General features: G+C 37.2%; 1 protein-coding gene across 1 annotated transcript in view; it reads right to left on the reverse strand.

The window, feature by feature from the left end:
- Positions 1-18,398, reverse strand: part of USH2A (usherin) — a 407,004-nt gene that overhangs the window by 233,456 nt on the left and 155,150 nt on the right. Inside the window, exons 26-29 of the mRNA XM_064509686.1 lie at positions 17,923-18,196; positions 14,181-14,384; positions 13,974-14,054; positions 11,410-11,595 (exon numbers count right to left, since the gene is read on the reverse strand). Coding sequence (XP_064365756.1) covers positions 11,410-11,595; positions 13,974-14,054; positions 14,181-14,384; positions 17,923-18,196 — 745 coding nt within the window. The remainder of the gene's footprint in view (positions 1-11,409; positions 11,596-13,973; positions 14,055-14,180; positions 14,385-17,922; positions 18,197-18,398) is intronic.

Raw genomic sequence — 18,398 nt, forward strand, 5'->3', positions numbered from 1 at the left:
CATTTTGACACAGTGACCCCATGAAACTGAATAATGTCATTTGTTAAATATGAATGTAAAGTTAACAGTCTGAAAGAGTGATCTGGAATCACACCTAGAACATTAGACCCACTTTATATGCAAAACTAGTATTTAATTTTCTATTTTTTATTTAAACGATCTTTAATTATCTGTAATATTTAAAGCTAAGTTTCAGAGTTGTTTCTGAGTGAAAACACTAGGTTCAGTCATCTGGATAAGGGATAAAAACATCGGCATGGACAGTAGAAGAGGGTCAAGAAAGACTTGGCGGTAAAATGGACAGGTTGACTAGGCAGAGCTAGTAGCATCTGTATATCCACTCCATTCATCATTCTCATGCATAAAGTATACAAGAATATTAAACACCCAGGTTTTCCATTCATTTCTCCATAAAACAAACATCATTTTCTTCAGTATATCTAAAAGGGAGGTCTCATATCTTTTCATAATTCAGCCAGAGTCTATATAATACTCTGGTAAATTTTAGTGGAAAAGTAGTATTTCTCACCAAGGAAAAAATAATTGTTTTAAAACTAACGCATGTGAGTTAATATACTGTTCACAAACATTGTTAAGTGGGTTCCAAGGCAATGATACTATTGTAGTAATTTCCTTATCTAAAGGAACTTTGTGAAAGTAGTTGCTTCTCTGTCCCAATTTGTCATCCTGTTTTTTCAGAAAGGTGCCTCAAAGCACCACCAGGTCTCCAGAGATGAAAACAAACACTTGCTTATGATAACTTAAATAGCTTTTATTCTGCATAATGGATTGGTGAAACAAATACACATTGAGGTGAGTTTTTAAAACACATTTATTGAAGGAGCCTTCCCATAAAAACAAAACAAAACCCACTTGCCCATACACACAACTTGCATGAAAAGCTATTTACTTTTATAGCTGTAACACAAATATTAATGTTCTTTTCCTCACCTACCAAAAAAAAAAAAAAAAAAAGTTCTCAGCTAGGATAGTGGAAGAATAGAACTTGGAAAGGTTAATCAGGTTTTGCTTGTTTGTTTGTTTGTTTTACAGGTAAATTTAGCTAATTTTAATCATAATTAGGCACCACTTTCACATGTAGCCTGAAAATTCAACCCTACCAGGATTACTATTGAAAGTTAAGATTCCCAAAGCCAACCACAGAGCTTAACCATAGAATTGCCATTTGTTTCATGAGCTGAGTATACTTTTTGCAAAGGGACTTGAAGGATCATTTCTTTCCCAGATTTTTTTCCACTGTTTCCTCTCTATTTCTCTACCTCATAAGGACCTATTTTGCAGTACACATGTTGCAATGCTTGACATTATAGATATATCTTAATTCTTGTATAAGCAGTTTAAAAAAAATTACCAAATCCCCCCTCCCCAAACTTAAAGACTGTATTTAGCCAACTTGAACGCCTGAGGTCTTACAGCATCTGTCTAACAAAGCCACTTGTGTGTCGAGATGCATCATTGCCACACTACATTTAATCACAATCCACTGACCAGAAAAGGAAGACCTCAACTGACTTTGTGTTTTCCACAGATTGCAGCAAAAACTGTTTAAGTACATGCGTCTTCTACATAGGCATTTCTGGACTGAAAGGCTGTGCACATTAATCTGTCACATACATCTGCATTTTTAAAGCATCTTCTACCATACACATAGTATGAGTCATAAAATTTTGAAGAATTATTGAACAAGAGGGCATCTGTTCTAACTCTTTGACTTACAAGAACAAAAAAGCTTACTCTGGTTACCGGATCTCTCTGGCTGGGAAAACTTCTCTCCCCACAGAAAAATTTCATAAGCAACCAGACAGAAGCCCCACTAGCCTTGAAGGTGCAGTTCATGTTGCAGCACTTCAGCGAAGGCAGTTACATTCCCTGTAACACAGAGCAGCTCTCTGGATGCTTTAACTTGCAGAATATCTTAGCCTAACAGTCCTCTTTTGCACCAAGAATTACTTAACCACAGTAAGTAATGACTCTGTAATATATATCACTCTGTGATGCTTGATCCTTCCAGATAACTTTTTCACTAATCATTTTCTGCAGCATGATATATTTAAGTTTACAGAGAGGTAAAGAAAGAGAAAGAGAAGAGAAACTTTTTTGCAATCTGATTGTGTCCGCAAAAAACATATCAATAATCCTTTCCTTCCTCACAAACATTAAGAATTTGGTTTCTTTTTATTAATAAAAATATTGGTAAGCAGCTAACCGTTGATGCAATTTTGATAAAATGTTCAGGTTTATTTAATCAGAGAATTTACATTTCATATGAATAAATTCATACAACAGCATTGGATTGTAAACAAGATTCATTTAGGTCTAAACTCAATCAAGTTAGAATCCTAACATTACAAAATATTAGTAATCACTTATGTTTTTAAATGCATATATTGTAAAATATGCTGACAAAGTCTGCTAAGTGAAAGGAGACCAGAACCTACATTCTGTCACTCTTAGAGCCATCAGGAGCTCAAACACCAGCTGGCAATTTACAGAAACCTATCGGGCACAGCCAGATCTATACGCTACCCGATGTTACAGTCGCTGCAGCAGTCAGAGATCTGAGCAGAGGCTCAGGTGTAGCTTCTGGCATGGTGCTTCAGCTTGCTCTGCTCAGAGAGGTGTGCATACACCTGGGTGACAGAGACAGACCGACCGACCAAATCTGCCATATACTCCACAGGGACAAAACAGGCCCAGAGTGAGAATCACCTGCCTAATCATTGCAAGGGCCTTCTTATGGAATAATACCCATTGGCACCATAAAGTAACACTAAAACGTGCTGTCGTTCTTCCTGTTACAGGAAATCTTTATACATTTTCTGACACGTATTAGCGTTTCAGGGCAAAGGTTACTTCTGCAAACGATGACACAGAGAGAGACTTAAGTTGAAGATGATAACCATGGTTCAAGCAACTGATGAAGCAACAACTGCAGAACATCAGCTTGGGAAAGTAATAATTTTAATAGGAAGTTCCAGCTTTTATAATTTTAAATATAATTTCAGATTTTAGTTATAAATAGATATAAGCTAAAAATACAAGACCTGGTTAGTACTTTCCGTTTATATCTTCATAAAACATTTTAGAACATTAGAAATTTGTCACAACTCAAAATACAGATTCAACAGATCTCTTATCCCCCTTGCCCTAGGCCCTACGTGTATTTATATTAATCACATTGTAACTCCTTTCTCCAAATTTACAAAAATTTCATTAACTGCAGCATAGGAGTGTTTTTAGTGTAAAACACTTGTGTAAACAAAGAGCTCTGAAGTATTCTGAAATGCATGAAAATATCCAAATAATCCATTAACAGTCTCACGCGGCAAACTGGCTATCTGGCTTTGGTCAGCATTTACATGTAGATCAAAGCACCCAGAAAGAGACAGCCTAAAAGTTCATGCAAAAGCCATCCCCTTTTTTTAATGCTTACCTAAGTATTGTTCTGATGCTCTGTTTCCTAAAACATATTTTCCAAAAATGAAGTTATTTTGAACAAAAGAGTCCCGAATTGAATATCCCTGGAAAACAGACTCCCCCACTGTGCCCGGAAGGAACAATCTCCATGAGACAGAACTTGCCAAGGCCCGGGGGGCACCAACAGCCTTAAGGGCCCTGCCCAGCCTCGCCTGGGGCCTCCCCGGTCCCCTCTGCTCTGGGGCCAGGAGCTCCAGCTGACCTCAGCCCCGTGCCCCCAGACCGTGCCTGAGCTGCACCCTAGGTGTACTGCTTCCTACCCTGCGCCCCAACGGTTGTTTGGGTTTCCCAGATCGACCCCAGACTCTGCTTGTTACCTTGCTTTCGCCTGACGATTGCTGGACCATCGCTAGGACTGTCTGCTGTCACCACCTTGCTCCCGACTTCGGTGCAGGGGGGCTGCGCCGCGTTGGCCCATGCCCGGAGCGACCCCTGTCCCCTGCCCCCCAAGCCCCCTCCATGATGCTGGGGTGGGGGCACGGGGATTTATTAGTCGGATGCAGCCAATACTGACTGCTTATGGGGACCCCGACAGAAGCCTCCCTCCTCATTTCAATTAGACAGAGAATCTCTCACCTGCTCCTCTGAACACAGAAATTTGCCATTCCGATAGCGAGTTTTCCTTTACTCTGCAGCCCCAGAAGGCAAGCCCAGACCTATCAGTCACAGACAGGAGGCTTAATTTTCTCTTCTGAGAGTACTCCTAGTTAGAGTATTTTCAAAGCTGAGGCATATTCTAACCACTTTGATTAACCATATTAAATCATTAAATTAACTTTTCCTGAGATATCCATCTGCAGACTAAAAAGACTAAAAGGTGAAAAGTAATTATAAACACATGTCAAGGGAAGGATGGAACGGTGATCGTGGACATTTGGAAGGAAAACCACTGACAACAATTTTCTCATTATCACATGTGCAGTCACACCATCAATACCTGGCTACCGCAGTAATGGCATAGGCAGGATGAGCTACAATAACCATACAAAAGTAAAGGAGAAGTGTTTCAGGAATACCAAATATTTGTAAATTCTTTTGCAGAATATTTTAGTTAAATATTAATTGCAGCTTTTGCTAGTTTTCTTCATTGCCTGTAACTGGAAGCTGCTAAAACATAGGGACTTGTGGATCTCCTGAATTCTATGATGAGATTGATTTGAATTATAAAATATTATCGAAAGGGTTTGATAATAGAAGCATTTTTGCTCACATAGGTAAATGCAAAGCTTACTTCTATCTGAAGACTGTGTCTAAGCAAGGAACCTTTGTCAAAACAAAAAGTACAGCACTACACAGAGTACGTGAGGACTCTGATTCAAGCACCCTAAGTCAAGAAGAGTGCAAAAAGAAGCTTAGTGATGATATATCTGATAAGCTATTTTCTATGTCACACTATGAAGTGTTTGTGTGCGTTTTGAGCATTAATTGATAAGGATGAGACATGATCACCTTGCTAGATTAATCTTCTGATAGCTAAACTTACTAAGACACATTAAACAAGCCTTAAGGCTGAGTAATAATCCCCTCACCATATCTCCCTACATATAATGAAAGGCCTGCAATGAAGTGGCTGAACAGAATGCATTCTAAATCTTTGCATAGTCTCAGCCACTTAGTAACTGCCTCACAAAACCAACTGTTTCGATCATCTTTTGAAAGCAACCTTAACTGCTTAAGCGCAGAAGGCAGCTTGCAGCCAGCTGTATCAGGAATCACTGAAATAAAGGATCCTTCCACAGGACATATGAAAACGAAGACGAAATTACTGGAGAAATCAGGAGCTCCGAGGTCTAAGATGCATGGACTCCAAAGGAAAGCGGAAGGAAAAGCCACCAACAGACCAGACTGAAATAGTGTGTCTAAAGCTTCTTTCATTTGTTTAAATACTGATTCTAATTTATTTTCTAAATTTTTATGGAGGTGTAATAAGGCCATTTGGAATGTACTGGAATGCAGAGTGATACAATCTAGCCTTTAGGGAAGAAAAATCTTTCTTGTAACGACCCTGTGCTTCTCTTATTTTTTGTGCTCAGTGTGACTGGTCTTATTCAAAACATACCAATGGTTTTTGCACAAGGGAAAGATGAGCTATTATAGTATCCCATGGACCTCAAAAATTTACACTCTAACTTGAGTCATCCTGGAATATAGACCCTGAACTGCATGGGGGGAAGGGGGGGGGGAATACATTGCTTTATCTACTAAGCTGGCATCGTAAGAACAACCTCTTGGTTCAGTCAGACTGAACACCCTCATTTCAAGGATTTTTTTTTTTAATCCTACTGAATATTCCTTCCTGGGATAAAAGTTAAAAAATCTTTTCAGATTTTGAAGGATTTTTGCTTCTGAGGAGTCAGGAACAAGCATTTGAGACTGCAGAATTTTGCTCAGTTAAAGAGCTTTAGTTAAATATTTATTTTATTGTTTTAAATATTTAGCTACTTTACCTTGATAGAGGTACAACAAGTTCTTTTGAATTTGAGACACACAGGGCAGGCTTTCGGGGAATGGGTGATGCTGTTAATACTTTTTTGTTACCGTGCCTCAGTTATAACTTAGGACCTTACTGCACAGAACAGATCATGGCAATCGTTCAAAAGAATTTATAGTCTAAGCATAAAACAACACACAACAGACAGATATAAAAAGGCATGAGGAAAAAATAAGATAAAGGGGAATGTCAGTGCCCTTAAATAAATTTGCTAGCAGCAGCTTAAGTGTAGTCTACGCTAACAGGAAAGGAAAATTTTAAGGAGGGAACGGAAAGATACCTATTATTTAACTTCAAAGCATAGCTAGTGGCATTTCCGCCACATGTGAAAGTCAGTGGGGAGGAAAGCACAGAAAAACATCTAACAGCTGGTCACAACAATGAGTTGCGTAAGAGTCTGATAGACTGTGGAAGGGTTTGAAAATGATCTGATTTTGAAGAACTAGACAGAAGACAGAAGAAGGTATTGCACTGGAAAATTAGCCTAAGCTCCAAAACAGTAAGTTTGGAGATGTGAAATCCTGGACTCGAAAAAAGGCTTCTGCATGTAATAAAAATAAATAAATAAATAAAAAATAAAAGGTTTGAGGGAAAAGAAATTGAGCAGTATCATGTCATTGTTATGAAACAACAACCTCACTCTACATTCAAATGCCCTGAAGCATTGCTCACTGTATTAGATGACCCATGGTCACTGATGGAACAGGTAAGTATTAGCTAAGCCACAAGAACATAGTTGCTAGCCAGAAAACAGGCTGAAAAAACTGACAGATCTACACACAAGCCTAACACCTGGAAATTTGGGGCTGCCTGATTTAAGCAGAACCTGAGTCTGAAGTCTTTGGAAAATAAGTTTAAGAACTAAAGCAAGAACTCTGAAAACCACAAGTGTTTAACGGGCACACTGACATTGCTAGTGCTTCCTAACAGAGCTGCTTCATCAGCAATCCCACTAGAAGGTGTGGTGCTTTCCTCTCTCCTGTTGCATTAGCCAGCCTAGCTGTTGGGGCTATTTTAGTACCTTCTTGCAGAATTCAAAGGAATTCTAAAGGAACAGTCCCTGAAGAGAAATTAGGGAGAAAAGCAAAACTTCCCTTTAAGCAAGCTGAGGGAAACTGAGCAAAACCAGCATCTCCCGGTCAGGTTCTGTGTGTATATTTGTTAAATTTTGATTAATCAGGAAAGATAATTCAGGAGGGAAAGCCAAACCTGTTCTTGGGAGTTGACATATTGGATTCTACCTTCTGAAACAGAGCAAGGAGCCTGTACTGTAAGTCCATCTGTGATGGAGAAAGGCTATTCAATTGCATTTAAACTTACTTGAGATATATTGTTAACAAAATATTCATTTATTTTCAGAAAATCAAATCCAGTATTTCAGGATTACCTGAAAACTGAGATTCCAAATACAGCAACAATACAGAATTTTTCCAAAGTCATTGCTTCAAAATATGAGATTTGAATGACTAAGTTTGAAGCTCCTTCTGAAACTTCCCCAAAACATCACGATCTTTTTGATCTATCATTTTGTTTGCGCTTTGTTTTGATATTGCGGGTAGAGGTTGTTTGGGGTTTGTTTGTTTGTTTGTTTGTTTAACCTAAGTGGGAGCAACCTTTCCATTCAGTTTCAATAATCATAATCTTAGGGATATCTGAAGGAAGCTATGTTGAGTGTTCATCATTGTGAGCATCTCCATCAATGCCAAATGTTAAAGTAGTGATTATAGTCTGAAGGCATTAAAATTGAGCCAGGACAGGGAAAGTTCATGGTGACAATACTTTAAAGGTTTGGATTCTCTAGAAGTTATAAAGATTGGTTTCTTGAATGTATGATGACTTCTATGCCAAGAAATAGAAGAGGTATGCAGCAGTTTCCTTGAGTTCCAACAGGAAGCTGCCTTAACTACAGGGGGGAGAAAATTCCATCGGACTGAGATGGAGAGGAAGGTCTTTCAAGTGCTTTCACATATTTTGTCCCCAGTGAGTAAATATGTCGTGTTTTAGTTAAATTAGGCATTTAATTACAGCTCCATTACTGGCCTTTCTGCAAGGCTTTATGGACCATAGGCCATTAGAGGTAGTGAAGGGCTAATCAAACTGGCCCTGACTCCATCAGCTGTACTTCAAATATTCTTTAAGGGTGTTTACAGTCACAGGATTTATGGCCTCTTTCTGTTAACAAACTAGGAGGAAAAATAATTCCCCACAGCAATGCTAGATTTTAAGCATTTAGTCACATTTCTTGTCTACTTTCGCTGCAGAATACTCCCATAACGCAATACAACATTTGAGTATCACTTCAGAGACTCCAACCACCAGAAAATATAATCATATTATAACATTTCCCATTCTGATCAGTCTCATATCTCGATGAACTTGAATATGTTCTAAGACTTGTATCCGTTTCCAACAGGCTAATTCTCAAACAGACTGTAGTATAAGTGCAAGGGTAGTAATTGTCTGCTTTGAGAAAATTACTTTCCAGCTCCAGCTGTATTACTAATGCTCATTTAAATACCAGCAAAATTAGTTATGAGGCTTAATGGCCTACTTTTGGTCTCCAAATATAAAGCTTGTTCAAATAAAACTAAAAAGCCCTAAATTTTCTCAAAATTGATCTGAAACAAAAGTGAAATTGATCAGCAGTAGTCTAACTATCCACAAAAAGTGGAGCACAATTAGTAAGAGAATAAACAGGGAAAATTAAGTAGGATTATTTTCATTTCTAACAATCTAGCCATCAATAGTGTTCTTTTTTATTTTTAATTTGCTTTTAAGATCACAAAACAGTCACTGCATTCATGGATTAAACACAAATATTTGCAGATAAATTAAATTTTATATAGCAGGAGCATGTGCCATATCATGGTACAGTGAAGTTTGCATTCATGGCTATGTAACATCCCTTATCAGAGACGTTACCAGCAGCTTGCAAGTTACCAGCAGCAAAATTGCAATTGCCACTTTTATACTATATGAAAAAGCCACTCTTTACTGCCTTCCCACACCACATTACAACACATCTGCTTTTCAGCCTATGTCCAAACATACGTGACAGCACACTAACCTGCACACAGGTTCTCAGACACTCCAGTGGGTATCCTTTTCCTAGCCCTCAGATTGCATTTAAACAAACTTGTGTGCTCACCTTCTACGCATTGCAAATCTGCTCATGAGGGCAACCTCTGACTGCCTTCAAAAATCAATATTGATTTACCACTTGAGGTTTCTTCAGTTCTCCATAATAACTCACACATTTGTGAGGAATTATTCCCAGTGCCCACAGATGAGTCCATCTGTGTAGGTTGTACTGAAATCAACATGCTGAAGGTGAAATCATTTCAAGATCAGTGATTCAACAGAAATACCTTTCATTTGGCTTAGCTCTGACCTCAGCATAATGACCTGAATTATATATTTCGTATAATGCAGAAATTGGGAAATACACAACTAAACTACTTGGCGGAAGCTTTAAAACAACAAAAGGACAACTATTTCCACACAAGCAAAACTGAACTGGAAAAACTTATTGCCATAGCATGTTTCAGGTGCCAGAAGCATAAAGGGATTAAAAAAGGAAAGACAACTCTACCAAAGGCATTAAGCGTGGTGGTGCATATGCAACTTCCAGCTCAGGAATTCCATAAACTATCAACTGAAGTTGTATTAAAAGGAAGGCTTATTCTACACCTAGCATGTTTCTTATATTTCCTTCCTAAGCACCTCCAGTTTGACATTGTCAGAGAAGAAAATGGTTGAAAAAGTCCTTTAGTCAAAACTAATATAGTCATTCTTAAGTTCTCAGGGTCATTTTATTTTGCAGCATTCAGCAGCTATCAGCTATAACAGACTAAATTCACTTACTATTTCCTTTTAATGTAAAGAAATGTCTTATTTTTCTGCCTCCCAAAAGTGATCTGCAAATACCCCTCTTACTCGTACAGCCTGATGTAGACCTTTCCATAGCCCTCACACACAGTCATGGCATGAGACCAACAAAAATTAAAGTTTTGATTCTGGACATCAGCTGTGAATAAGCTATCTAATTCATATGCTTCTAATATGGTCTTTAATTTCTACTAATACAATTTGTATTGCTCTACAGCATAGATAAAGAGTATTCAATCAAGAAGTTCTCAAAGCAATCACAGTAATAAAAAAGCTCATGCAGGTTTGGTACACTAAATGCATTTCTTAGAAACATACAAGAGATTTCAAATTCAAGAAAATAAAATGTTTTCTCTTGAAAATGCACACACACACTATGGCAGAGAAACAACACAAAACACATATATTTGTGCAAAAATGCTAAGCACATATTAATAGGCTTTAGGAAAACAGCAGTAATATACTGCCTGAGGGTAAAGGCACATTCTAAGATTGTTATATTGCCCGAAGCTGAGCCAAACCAAGCCATCAGCCTTGAGCATTATGTCATTAGCACTTTTAAAATTAAGATGAATTATAATTAAATTTGGAGAGTACATAAACAAATCCATTGGTTACATTTTGATATAGTAAAAATAAGATTTTTTTTTTTTTTTTTTTACTATTATCCCCTTTAGTCATCACATTATGTAATTCAGACTGTTATCTGTAATGTGTTCTCTTCCCAAGGCAACTGTATAGTAGCAAGAAAAGGGAGTCTGCTGACAGAGAGCAGAAAGCCAGATGAAAATTATCCTGCCAGGAAAAAAAGGCCCAAGATGTTCTCTACGTAGCAGAAGAGTCTAGAGCTTCTTCCTAAAAACATTCACCTCCTACAGGTAAAAACATGCAGACTCCAGAAAACACCTCTCAATTTCAGTGGTTCCTACAGCTTCCATGCACAACCCATGGCTCAACAGTGACAATGCCCCACACTTATATACAACTCCCCAGAGTCCTTCTTTCAGTAATAGCTTACTTTCACATTCCAGTGTTATCATGCAAAGTATTTGCTTAACATAAATGAATACTGGTTGTTACTTAAATCAGTAAGTTTTATATGCTTGAAGCTAGTCAAGTGCGTTGGTACATCAGGTCAGATAGCATCTTATGGGACCCAACTTCAGAGTTCACTTAGGTGAACTGGATGTAAAAACAATGAGAAAGAAAAAATCACTTACGCTAGGCAAAACCCAAACAAATAACCCACCTCCCCCCGAATTCCTCAATAGACTGGAAAAGAAATGTTTAAATAAAGCTACTTTTTAGTATTTAAGTTTTATCTTAACTTCTAGTGTTCTTTGAAGTCGGTGTTGAGGTGCATATGTAGATGCTGACACCAAATGCTTCCATCCAAATAGTATATATGCTGTGTATACACAAAAATAGAAAAGCTCCATACAACTCAAGTAATATTTTATAGGTCAACAAAGGAGGTAAAAGCATCTCGTTTTATTAGACGTGCCTAAAAAATGGTACTCAACAACACTTACCTGTGAGCATACCGGTGTCAGCAAGCTCAGCACTAGTGATGGGTACACTGGGACCATCCTCTTCATATGCTTTCAAAATGTACTTCTCAATTACACCTATGACCCCAGCAGGTTTGTCCCAGGTGACCTCAATGCTGTAACCATTTATACTGCGAACTCTTGAGGGAGTTGGCACATTTTGTGGAACTGTGGAAGGATAAAATAGAAAATAGAGAAAATGGCAGTTCTGAGGAGACTATTGCCCCTATTCTTCACTTTTAATGGCTGCAGTAAATCAGACTCAACCATTAGCATAAATACAATTTATTAGAGTTGTAACTTTTCAGCATTGATTTAATATGACTGCACATCTTGAGCTATTCAGTTTAAGCTATATTTCAAAACCATCAAAACCCCATCTACATAACATTCTTTCTTGTCTTGTTGAGGTTTTCCAAAAACATTTAATGTATCAAACATATCTAAGCATCACTCATAAAAAGAGGAGGTGGATTGTATGTGGCTAACAAGCTCAGGCATTATAACGATGCAACTGAATGAAACAAGACAGTGTTGCAACACAGAAAGGTTTGACGTTTATCTCTTGGATATCTCAGCCACAAAAATGCCACAAATACAAAACATTTGTAAAAAATGTGAGTTTTCAATTGCAAAATTCAAGGGCTTCAAAAATTTTAAGCATGCTTGTTTATTTTCTTATTTCTACCATGCGACACAACTGTCTCAGGGCAAAACAGAGACTTGTAAGGCCCTTTCGAAAATATTTTACTTCTTCATTTCATATTACAGAAAAAGGAAAATGAAGATATTTAAAAGAACTGGAAAGCCAAGCTCATATATGCATACAATCACTAATAAAAAAAATCATCCCATTTCCCATAACCTTTAACTATTTATTAGATATTGCTATACCAAGTAAAGGTCTGGCCAGTAACAACTTCATCACAGATGACTGCACAAGGGATGCCTAGGAAAGGCCCAAGGAACACTATGGCAGGATGATGGATGATGAGTTTGCTGTAAATGCATGTGGACTCCTGAGTCCTGCTGATGAAGATCACTTGCTTCTCTCACCATCAGATAACCTTTTTTTGTTGTTGTAATTTTATTATTTAACTTTATTAAATATGAATGTGACCTCATTTCTTGTAAGAGTACCAGAATGCAAAGTATAAAGATACCTGAATGTTGTGATTCTTCTGTAAAGTAAGAATGTGCTACTGTAGGAAAGCTTCAGTTACTACAGTAACATATTGATTTTATTAGTTCTGAAGTGTAGCACAGGGCAAGGTATGGTATTGTATAGCAGATGGTCTTCTCATAAGGGACACAACAAAACCAACTCAAAAATAATTAAATAGCGCAATTATTTGCCAACCCTTGGGAGCATGTAGCTGTTCAATGCTGTGGTCAGCTTGCAAATATAAATTTATGGTAGAACTTACTGTGGTCAAATAGTTGATATGAAAATATATGTGTATTTGCTCTCTTCTGGGTGGTATGCAAAATAGCAACACTAAGTTGTATAAGAATGGATTTGCAAGTCAAATATTTATGCAGGTGTCGTCTTTTTAAGAGCAATTATGGAAACTTTTTTAAAAATGCCATATAATTGGAAAGATCATACATTGAATATCTTGCATCAGAATATTTCTCTGCATTGATGGAATGCAATTAAGGTTCAATTTACAGAAGAGGAAAAGTTGGATAAATAAAATGTGCAGAATTGTAAATCTTCAAAAACTTGCTGGCTCAACAAGGTTGGCAAAAACACTGAACAGAAAAAGAAACGTCCTCTAAATTCGCTTCACAAGATTTATGAGAAAGTTGATCTTTAAGGCTTAGGAGGTATTATGCTCCTACTTTGAAACACTCTTCACAAGTCACATTCTGCTTTCCTTTTAAATAATACCATATTTTCACACATTGTCTATGGGCTGTTTGTAAAAAGAACAGCCCCTCCCCCGGTTCTCCACTGTCGTTCAGCAGCGCTGAGCAGCATACCCATGCACAGGCATAGAAAGCAAAATTTGCATTAAACTCTCTTCTGACTACCATCTACATTGTCTCTCACCTTCTACAGCCTGCTCCTGCTATCCCAGTCGCTCCTTTCTCTATACTTGATTTTGTATCGCTTCAAGTTATACATATGTATATATATAAAACGTATGTATAAAATGCACAGATTTACTTATTCTAGCAGACTCTCATAAAATCATTAGAGGTTTAGATGTGCATGTATCAACATACCTAGATGTGCAAATGTTCTGCTCAAATCACGCAGTTCAATCTTGCTTTTGTACAGTTACATAATACAATATAAATTTGGAAATTGGCTGGAAATTGGCTTTGAATTCTGTGTGGAAAATATTTACCTGAATATTTTATAGCTGAAAAAAGACATCCAAAGCACCAAAGACTATCCAAAGCATCAAGCATTTCTGTACCCCCTAGAAATACTACCCAACTTACACTACTCAAAATTGTCACAGTGGGCTTTTCTCCAACCTCACGTTAGACAGCTCATGACAAATTGGAATAAATAAGCTTTAAACTACATTTACCTGATTCTCTTGTACGAACATGGGTCCATACACTAGATACTGATCCTCCTTCATTTGAGGCAACCACCCTATAAAGGTATTCTTCAAAAAACATAGAGAAAGATAAAAGGGGAGGAAAAAAAAAGAAAATAAAGCACTGAACATGGTAACACATTAATACAGAATGAAATAAAAATGTTGTATTTCATTAAAGAACCAATGTGCTACCTGTAAATGGTTGTAGACCAGTCTCATAAACACTCTGCTCTTTTCCTCGGTATACTAGGATGGAGTCATTTCCCCTGCAGTTAACAGTACTGTCAGTTGATAGGCATCCGTCCAGATTGACTCTGACAGCACTGCTGGACACAGATGCCAAGTTAACGACAGCACCTTGTGTAAATTTAACATCCTTCATGCAACCACCGAAACCTAGCAAACAGTAAGGGATTAGTATCACATGAAGACCTTCAGTCATTAATTAAGAATCATTTTTGTTCCTTTCAATTCTATATTTTCAGCATTAAAGACTATAATGTGCAAATGTTAACTTCCAACATGAAAATTTCCTCCCCCCATTTCACGCTAAGCTGGTAGGTATTCCTGGTATTCTGGTGTTGATTTCCTGCCTTACTGAACTACACTTTCATTATTACCAATTCCAGCCCATGAAATCTTTGTTTTCTCTTCTGTCTCTGCTTTTAAAATTATCACCATAAATGTGACTCTGAATTTGGAAATCAGTTTTCTGTACTTTACCGCTTGTTAATATTTTGTTATTATACGCTTTTTTTCAAATTGAGAAAAAAAAATATTTTGAATATATAGAGAGTATATATAAGAAAGAGGCAGATCAGATTATCCTAATGGGAATATATATGGTACATAGTTTGCAAACATATTCTAGAAACATAACCCCCAATTGTCCATTTAATGGAAAAAAAATTGAGTAACCTTATTTTTGGGGTGTGTGTGTGTGCGCGCGCGTGTGTGCATGCGTGTGCACGCACGCGGACATGTGTGCATATGCATGTGCACAATCTTACTATTGACATAACATATATGTTAAATTTAATTATTTGCAATAGAAACATTACAAAATTTTAGGGTGAAGTTGTTCAAATTTCTATATATTTCTATGATTTCATTTACAAAGAAATTACTAAACTGACACAATATTGATAGAAATAGTTCTCAGATATGAGTGAAGTTTAGCGACCAGTGGTTGACATAAAACCAAACATTAACCAAACTGAAGACTTCAATTCATCCAAGAATTTGTAAATTTAATTAATTTGTAAATTAAAAATCAGTCTCTTAGACATCAATACTTTTTAGCTTGTGAAGGCATCATATTTACATCTTAGGTATTTTTACTGCCTTTATTACTACAAGATGGCAGCTCAGACCTACTGAGCCACCCAAGCTGACAGTCTAATATTCATACATAGTTCATGGAGAAAGAAGGGGGCACTGAAGGTGGACACCATTTTGATTCATCTTCTGGAACACCTTCGTCCTCTGCTATGCTGGGAATATAGAGAAACTACTCCTTCAAATGGACACATCCTAATTTAAGCACAACTCCTACTCCTCAGCGACTTGTTCTGTTTCTCAGGCAGTCTGTGGCAGGGTAAAGAATTAATCCCATGTCTGCCCAAGCATCTTAATTGTTAGACAGAATGAACAGTTGTTTAATTTGCAATTGAGATGCATATTATCATAGCCTATTTTAATCCTTTTTTTTTTTTAATGTTTTTAGATGCATTCATCACCCTTTGAAGATGTCTGACTGATACTAGCCAAGTAATGTCCTTTTTCTATGGTCAGATAGTTGCTGTATAAGCAATGACAGTAAAAATTCTCACAAATGTTCCTACCAGGTCATCTCCATCTTGACCTCTCAGGACTATATGCAACGGGTCACACAAAAGCCCACAGACTCTTGCTGAAATTTCTTAAAAGATTCATAGCAAGCGATATGGGGGTGGGATGGGGTGGGAGGAGAAGGACATTTATCCCTTGATTTTGCTGTGATAAAAACAATACTCATTTATTCAAAATTAACTATCAAACAGCCATTAACTGAGACAACATTTGGTAAATATTTATTAACCTGGAAAGTCTCCATATTCCATTATTATACCAATACACGAGTATATTCCTAAGTAAAAGTAAGTTTCAAAGCTGTATGTTCTAGGGAGTTGTATAAAGTATGCAAAAATGAAATAAAAACTCATATTAAGTACCTACTGTTGACAACACTTTTTCTACTGATTATAATTAAAATAGGTTGATAACACAAGCTTACTTCAAACTGAGTGACATTAAAGGAAACCAAAACTAACACAGATTTCCATACTTTCTAGACTGTATGCCCTAACATACTATGGAGCTATGTCCTGTTTCAATCTTATTTCTTCTTTTGACTAATCTTCCCATTCCTCCTATCCTTCTGATTGGTCACACTGATAGAAACTGACAGGCTACATTTGAGAGTATGATAAGGTCAGACATAAGTTAAAAATATGCACTTAAGCCAAGATTTTCATATGTGGATGCCTAAACTTGCTCATTTAAATCTACATTTAGGAACACACAAAAGGGGTTCTGTTTTCAGAACTTCTGAATATACACACACACAGCTGCCATCTTATTTTGCAGGGTCTTGAGGAGGCTTGGTAGAAAAAATAATGTTTGCTGATGTGGTGCCTGAATATGTACTTCAGACATTCACTTTAGACAGTATCTTGCCCTAGATTCTTTGTTCATAGATCTCTTTGCTGCAGGAGTTGAGAATGCATCTACTCACAAGGCTATATCATCTGCTAGGAGGCAATATTGACAGGATATGACTGGCTAGCTCTTCTGGGCCATAAAAATTATGCACACATGACCTGGAGGAAGTTTATAATATATGTGATACCTACAACCAGAAGAATACTTAAGATTTTTGAGCTATCTGTGAATACTAGTGCTTTGATTTGATTCAAGCCATTCTGTAACTGCGACCGCACAAAGCTCCACATAGCTTCCCTGCATGCACACATTCAATATGAACACATGCATTCAAAATCACTTACTAGATCTCCCACTAACCACTTACTGATTGCTACTTATTTGTCTGCAGTATCTGAAAAATACATCAGGACTGATGAATAGCTTCATAAGTAACCTCCAAAATCCCTACAAACCCTAAACAGGATTAGTTTTATAGAAATCCTTTTGACTGCTTTTCATACAGGTGGTCTTTTGGTGGAAGCCATTATTAACAGGCTGTAACTAATACTTGTCTCTTTTTTCCCAGAAATTAGACCCAGAACAGAAAGGTCACAGTGATGGCTTAAAACATGAGTGTCTCCTCTTCCCCTGGTAATGTGAAAGACATTAGGTAACACAGCCAAAATCCAGATTCAGAACTTTATACTCGCTGGATGTTTCAATCAGAATTAGTATTGCTTGAAGAAGGACTAACAAGCTCTCAAAATTTGCTACATGTGGCAGCATCCAGCTTCATTATAGTTATTTAAGCTATTTGTATTGTGCTCCATCAGTCGTCTTTTCCAGATCTGTGAGTAACAGGATTAATGAGAGTAGACTTTTGTGAGACGAGTTATCTGAACTGGCTTTCTATGAGGAAGATTTGAGCTCTGCTGGTTGTGCATCTCAGGTTACTATTTGTCACTCTCCAGCTCCACTCTTATGAGTTAGACTACTTCAGCTATCCCTGGGTTGGAAGAATTTTTATAGTATTACAAAAGAATCAGCAATAAGTTTAGCTAGATCAGGTGGAGAGAGCTGGTAGTTCAGAAAGCAACAATGGATGGAAGGGTGAATTTACTTCTCTGCTAAACTCGATAAATGTTACACATTCATTAATCTACACTACCAGCAGCTTGGTGTCCACCAAACAGCCTTGTGGGTGACAACGGTTTCTGAAAACCATGGGCTCCTCTTGGTGTTACCTTACCTTGTTCTAATCCCAGTTCTTTATAGGTATTCTGAATCTCAGGCGGGATTCCTCCTATGTAGATGGGCGAGTTTACTTCCAGCTGCTGAACACGGGGTTCCACTGTCTGTTCGCTCAGTTCATCCATACTTGCTGAAACTACAGAGCCTTCCTTTTTCACAGTTACTTTCTTCCACCTTCCATCACAATAAAACAGTCCTAACCAGAGATCCAGTTGTGTAAAGACAATGCCAGTTTTTAACAAAATGCTTAATATTCCACTCTTCAGTTCAATCTATGTATTTTAAAACAGAAGATTTTGAAAAAGGCATCACACACAGAGCAATTAAAGATGATCACACTGTAGATATTGAAAAAACCAATTAAAAATGCAAATGTAAAAACATTTTTATCTTCAGGATCGCAGAAATAAAATTGTTTACACAAAACAAATTAAATACAGTGTATCAGTTAATTCAGAATGTAGGAAACTATTC

The sequence above is a fragment of the Dromaius novaehollandiae genome, chromosome 3 (assembly GCF_036370855.1).
Source record: "Dromaius novaehollandiae isolate bDroNov1 chromosome 3, bDroNov1.hap1, whole genome shotgun sequence".
Classification (NCBI taxonomy): domain Eukaryota; kingdom Metazoa; phylum Chordata; class Aves; order Casuariiformes; family Dromaiidae; genus Dromaius; species Dromaius novaehollandiae.